Source organism: Phoxinus phoxinus (assembly GCF_949152265.1).
Source record: "Phoxinus phoxinus genome assembly, chromosome: 15".
NCBI lineage: Eukaryota > Metazoa > Chordata > Actinopteri > Cypriniformes > Leuciscidae > Phoxinus > Phoxinus phoxinus.
In genome coordinates, this window is record NC_136890.1 from 12,556,310 (window position 1) to 12,563,566 (window position 7,257).

At 35.2% G+C, this 7,257-nt stretch overlaps 1 protein-coding gene across 1 annotated transcript; it reads left to right on the forward strand.

The window, feature by feature from the left end:
- The first annotated feature begins 695 nt into the window (after nt 1-695).
- On the forward strand, nt 696-6,131 carry LOC307011275 (HLA class II histocompatibility antigen, DP alpha 1 chain-like). Its single transcript, XM_079636742.1, has 4 exons — nt 696-805; nt 4,298-4,543; nt 5,130-5,414; nt 5,550-6,131. Exons 1-4 carry the CDS (start codon nt 748-750, stop codon nt 5,669-5,671), a joined length of 711 nt encoding a protein of 236 aa, XP_079492868.1. The 5' UTR covers nt 696-747; the 3' UTR covers nt 5,672-6,131.
- The last annotated feature ends 1,126 nt before the right edge of the window (nt 6,132-7,257 follow it).

Here is a 7,257-nt window from a genome sequence, read left to right on the forward strand (position 1 = left end):
TTGCAAGAAAATATTTAGTCAAAATTCATGGCCAATTCTAAATAGATGTCAAAGGATAAAAATGCTCTTTGCATCTACAATGGTGTAGTTACAATATCTACCAGGAGGTGCTACCTGGATCATGCTAACCAGAAAAACCTTCACTCTTTGGATGCTGCTGGCTGAATTATTCCTTACGAACACACACAAAAAAACTAGCAGTAAAAAAAAATGTATTACAATTTTTTAAAATTAAAACTAAAACTATAATTGTGCATTACAATACAAATTAAAACTTAGTGAATTTAGAACTCATGCTTTAGGTTTTTAAGACAGTATAAAGAACTGACTTGTTCACAGCACACTGCCCCAGCAAGTTTCTTTCCTTTTTTTCCTTTCTTTAATTTTTTTTTTACAGATTTGGCCATTGCATAAGTCAGTTTTTTTCAAATGACATTGCTGTAAACTCTTCAACAAACATTTAAAACCAGCAGCTCCTTTTATAACAAAAACAACAACATTACATTTGCATTTTACAATAAAAGTTATGGTACAATAATAAACCCAGCATGTCTTTTACAGAATAACATTTGATAGCATGACTGGACTGAAAGAGGAACAACTTTCATTCTACCTAGATACAGCAATGTCACAGTGTGATTCAAACTTTGAGTGGATGATGCAAAAGCCCTAAAAGAGGGAGTAACACTTTCTTTCTTTCACCTCAGGTTAAATATCTGTCTGATGTTTGTTTGACTCTCAATCAAGATGAAGCTGTACATAATCATTCTTGCCCTTACCGTGGTTCTCTCAACTGATGCTGGATGTAAGTTAAAGTTTTTTAATCATTTTGGTACTGTTTTTATAAGTGCGTAAATGGAAAAACTTCAAACTGATCACTTGTAATAATGCTAACTGTTCATTCAAAACCTGCTTGTGCATTTTAGGGTTGTAAATGTTTCCTTTCACACTACCGACATCAGATTATTGTCATATGTTTGGAATATTTGGTTTAAAAATGTTTTACTGACTTTGGTACTATTTTTCCACAAATAAGTAAAAAATAATCTCCAAAACTCTATACAAAACTTTTAATGATAAGTTAAAAAATATTTCCAAAACTCTGTAAAACACTTTTAATGATATGAACTGAATAATCTTCCTTAAATTGTAAATAGTAATTTCAACAATGAATTAACAATTTAATTAATTAAATAGCAATGCAATAAAAATGCAATATGCAAGCTGCATTACTCCCCGTCTAGAATTGGGAGCAAGTAACAAACTAAAAATTATTAATGGAAAATTAACAATCAATGGAGAGGAACAGGATGTATTGATATTTTGCCTCAAAAATCAACACAACAACCGGATAAGTGCAAAACAAATGCACATTTAACTGGACAAAGAGGAAATAAAAAAGATCAATAACTTTATGGGAAGAGCACAGCCAAAATAACAAACAAAAATTGAAATAGTAATGCAGGAAATATTTAAATAAGTAAAAGTGAAAGGAATTTGTGCTCTGCATTTCACCCATCCAAGTGCACACACACAGCAGTGAGTATTGAACACACACACACCGTGAACACACACCTGGAGCAGTGGGCAGCCGTTTTTCCTGGGGGTTAGGTGCCTTGCTCAAGCTTAAGGACACCTCAGTTGTGGAGAAGGAGAGTGGAAGAGAGTGCTGTTCATTCACTCGAACCTGCGACCTTTGGGTTACAAGTCTGAGAAAAAAAAGAAACATAAAACTTCCTCAACACCTTATCTACTGTAAACACAAACAGGAGACTGTCTGAATTACAAAATGTATTTACAAGTGAATTAAAGAAATCGTCAAACAACGATTGATTCAGTTTCAACGAAAACACACACACACACCCCATATGGGGCTGTAGTATGGCTTTATGGTACTATGGTGTAGAGAGGAGGGTGTTTTTTGTGTCCATGCTAACTCCGCCAACTTAAAAATAAGGTCACATCACTCAAATATATTCACAAGAAGAAAGTTACTGAATTGTTGATATTGAATTTATTAATTGAATTGGTGGAGCACATTAGTTAGCGCTGTCGTAATGGTCCCAATTAACTTCAAGCGAAATCAAAGAACTTGTGTGACATCATTTTGAACAAAATCTGGCTAAATAGTAGAGCATCAAAGTACTACAAGGGCAGAAGGCTGATGACTACAGCTATTTCACTATTGGTCAAACTCACTGACAACAATGATGACATTGAAGGAAACAACAGTCTTTCTTTGCAAATGTAACAAGGTTTATTATAGGCAATATTAAAATACAATAACATTACTGAAATGGTTGAAGATAAAAAGGAAACAAGCAACACAACAGACCTTAAGGTTCCCTTATCCTGCATACTGGCAATGGCTATACTAAGAGGTGCACACCCTCAATCACACAAAGAAACTAAATCTTACTACAAATCCTAAAGGAAATTGAGACTAAATTAATCCATCAGTTATCCACCAACCCCACCATGTTGTCATTTAAGCTGGAAAAAAAGAGAGAAAAAGAAAAAGAGACCAAAGAAAACAACATCACAATGTTAATTAAAACACTTACAACTGTTAAAAACAATTACATCAAACATATGTGTTGTATTACATCACATACTCCAATATAAAACAATTAAGTAAAAAAGTCCCAAATTCAGCTCTGTGTGTCAGAGTTAGGTTTGTTTATTTTGGTTTCCCTGTTCTGTTCATGTCTTGTGTGAGTTTGATATCTTCTATTCAGTTAAGTAGTTCAGGTGTGTCTTGTTAATCTGTCTCGCTAGCTCCCCCTGTTTTCCATGTAGCCTATATAAGCCCTCTTCCATCTGTTCTTGGTCAAGCTTTAGTTAACTTTACGGGTATGTGGTTTCTCCTTTTTATTGTTTAGATTCTATTAAAAGTCTCCTGAAGATATCTCCTTCGTTGTGCGCTTTAATAAAGCCACATCTCGTGACACTGTGCTTCTCACTAACAAACAACTGGTCTGCTTAATGACTGCGTTAACGAAGCAAGGTCATTTTCTCTGACTGCAATTGGTTGTTTGATTGAAATTGTGAAAAAAAAAATACACCAACAGGCCAACATTAGTGCTATGCTAAACATTGCGATGCAAGACCAGGGACTAACAGAAAGTGAAGGCTTAAGTAGAAAGGCAAATAAAGGAGCTGACGAGATTATTAACAAACACCTGAACTGAGGACTCAAACCAATCTGTAACCATAGAAACAAACAGGGAAAGAATGAAGAAGAACTGAACAAATTAACAGACTAACAAAGAAACTCATACAGAACCAAAACGAGAAAGAGATAAAAAAAACCTCAAAATGTGACGAAGGCAAATTATGGATTAATAAAGACTTGTTTTCACACAGCTCCTTGCACAATATTATATCATGACCTCAAAACACTTTTTACCATAGTGCATGATTTGTAAACAAATACATTTTGGAGTTTGCATCACTTAACTAGCTCCGATCGGCTTTACTGACATACTTGCTCGGTAGCTCAGGTGGTATAGCTCAAGCACAATTGTTGCCTACTTACGATGCGGAGAGCTCGGGTACGAAATCTGTGAAGCACGACAAAATAGCTCAAAGATAAGAATAAAAATAAAAAATAAACTAAATTGGCATGGTTACAATTGCTTTCACATTTACTTTTGTTAACACTGTCGGGTATACGGGTTTAGTGTGGTGTGTTATTTTAATATGTGATGGAGCATTAAGCTTTTAGAACCACTCCCCAGACATTTCAATTCAGAAGTTGAACTAACGGTGATACATACAAAAAACAACGTAATAAAACATTGCCGTATCAATCTGTTCCGTAAAAAACTAAACATGCTTTTAGCGCCACTTGCTGGACATTTCACATTGAAACTGTCGCGAAACTTATATTTGCCCTTTGCAAAAATGTGGCCACAGGTAAGTTTTTCTATAATCAGCCTGGGCTGTAATGAACATGTAGCAAAGAGAAAATAAACATTACTGAAAAACATTAAATATACTTAATGAATTAAATAATGAATCACTTGGCCTAGCTGCTATGGAGGAAGAAAATGTTACTGATCGACTGCGGTGAACTTTATTTGATGACTCCTTTCTTGTTATATGGCAAATTGTGTAAAACCACGGGATCCCAATGCAGCCCTCCACTGCATATATCTGCAGTACGCCTACATAACGTGCCCTTCCAATTTATGAACAATATTAATCAAATATGCATTTTTTTCCACTCAGCTATTCAATGTAACACAATTGTCAACCCAGAGAATTAAGTTTTATGATGCTCAATCTTTTTCAGTTGTTCATGAAGATTTCGGAATTGGAATATGCTCTGATACGGAAGCAGAAAGAATGTATGGATTTGATAACGAGGAGTTGTGGCATGCTGACTTTAATCAGAAGAAAGGAGTAGAAACATTACCTGATTTTGGAGATCAGATTACATTTCCCGGATTTTATGAACAGAGTGTTCAAAATACGGCAGTATGCAGAAGTAATTTAGCCAAGCAAATTAAAGGTTTCAAGAGTCCAATGCCAGAAATGGGTATGACATGAGAATGTGCTATGAACTTTTACATTTTTAAATGAATATCAACACTGCATAAACATATGATATGAGTAAAACTTTACATTTATGTTCCCTTTGATTAAGTATTATTAAGGGATTTTTAATGTCTAAAAAATATTCACAAATGCATAAATCATTGTAAGGCAGATTTAATAACAAATAAAAAAGTAAACTTTTACACAATATCTGTGAGCCATTTTAAATTTGTGTTATAAACGCTTAATAAAGATGCTTATTCAGCGTGGTTATTTTAATCAAAACCAATTGATTTATGCCACGATCCAGCAAAAATCTTATATTGAGATTGATAGGTGTTGTGTTTATGTTCTTTACTGTATTGCCTAAACTCACTTTCTTAGTGATTAATGAACCCAAAGGGAATATTAATGTAAAGTGTTATCATGATGTGAACACTTAATGTGTCTGGAAAATTAATTTAAATTAGCTGCTGGATATAGCATGCATATAGTGTTATCAAGTTTTCCCTTATATAGTTGAAATAAAGTTACAATATCTAAATTTATTTGAATGAACTAATGCATTAATGAATCTGTGATTCTAGATGCACCCGAGACTTCCATCTATCCAAAGGATGATGTACAGCTGGGTTTTAAGAACACTCTAATCTGTCATGTGACCGGCTTCTATCCTCCATCTATCAGCATCTCATGGACTAAGAATAATGTTAATGTGACAGAGGGCATGAGTTTAAGCCAGTACCGTCCAAGGAATGATGGTACTTTTAACATATTTTCCACTCTTAAGTTTACACCAGGTGAAGGAGACATTTACAGCTGCACTGTGAACCACAGAGCCCTCCAGGGTCAACCTCAGACCAAAACATGGGGTGAGTGTGAGTTTCAGATTGAATGCATGGACACTGAATTTCGGTACTCTTCCAGTTCTTCATTCTGTTCAAATTATCTGTTCAGCTGTTATCATATTGATGCATCTTCAAATATCCTATTCATGCATTTTCTAGATGTTGATGTAGCCCTCCCAGGTGTTGGTCCAGCTGTGTTCTGTGGAGTGGGTCTGACACTGGGGCTGCTGGGAGTCGCAGTGGGAACCTTCTTCCTTGTTAAAGGAAACAACTGCAACTGACTATGGAGTCATGGAAGCAAACTATGCAAAGGTCTCTTAATTGAATTGCAGCGAAGCAATTTAAAAACAATGCTATTGTGCACATGTGTGTCACTCATCACAGAAAAGTTGTTAATGTTAAAGATAGATAAATGCAAAAATGTGGAAGGTTTAAAATACTTTAATTGATATAAAAAGAAAAAATTAGTGGATATTACATTTACAGATCTCTTTGCAATTTGTATATTAAGTTTTGTACTAAAAACACTTTCTCAATATTTCCTTTCCTACTAAATGTAGTTTCTTTCTGGGTGAATTCAAATATTTTATGTAAAATTAAAACATAAATTAAACATACATTTGAAAATGAGGTAGAATTTATAATGTAATTTTTGTAATCCATTAAAATCAATTTACTACAAGTAAATATTGTCGTTTATATTTTATGATATGCATCACATAAAGGAGAATTGGAGCTGTGTACTATCTTCCTGTGTTCTGTTGATAAAATAACCTAGATATCTTATATTTAGGGGCCAAGCACTGAAGGTGCGGGCACCTATTGTATCTGTTCCGGTTCTTATTCTTCTTTTTCTTCCGACTGGGCGTCTATGGCAGCCCATAGAAGCGTATGCGGGAAAGTTGTTTTGGTTTGACATTCTGATAGAGGACAGTCCCAACATCAAATACACCAATTTTGGTGTTTCTAACTCATTCCCTCTAGCGCCACCACCTGTCCAAAGTTTCAGAAATTGTATGCTAATAACTTTTGAACCGTAAGGCCTATCAACAAAATTCTTTTTTCCTCTGATTCCTGAGCTCATGGCAATTCGATTGCACTCTATGACGTCATTTTCCGTCATAATAGTTTTCCCGCCATTTTGAATTTTCCGAAAAACCTACTTTTTCGAACTCCTCCTAGGCCGTTGCTCCGCATTTCACGAAAATTGAACCAGATCATCTCCAGACCATGACGACAAAAAGTTATGGAATTCAAGTTGATTTGTCGAACCGTTCACGAATACCGCGCAAATAAATTTTACGTAGCGCTTGCGAAAACAGACGTAAGGCCGTATCTCCAATCTTTATCAGATTCAGACCAAATTTGGTACATGTCATCACAAGCATGACCTGAGGCTACATGCTGCGTTTCGGCGCAGCGCCACCTACTGGTCCGGAGATATGAAGAATTTATGTTTTTGCTTATAACTTCTGAACGGTTTGTCCAAAAATCATAAAAGTGGTCTCGATAGATTCAGGGCGTCATACTGAGTTGACTGATATTCAATTTTCCCATATCGGCCATTTTGGCTGTCGGCCATTTTGAATTATGTGCTAAAATGCTGTATTTTATGAACGCATGAACGTATCGTTACGAAACTCAGTATGGGTCATCAGTACAAGGCCTTGAAGGTACTCAAAAGATTTCAAGACAGCGCCACCTTTTGGTCAAAAGTTATAATTAAATTTCCAAAAATGCTAATAACTTTTGCATACATTTGCCTATTGTAATGACACTGATCTTAATAGATTCCTTGGGTTATGCTGAAAACATAGATACCAATTTTGCCATAGTCAGCCAAACTTCACTGTCCGCCATCTTTATT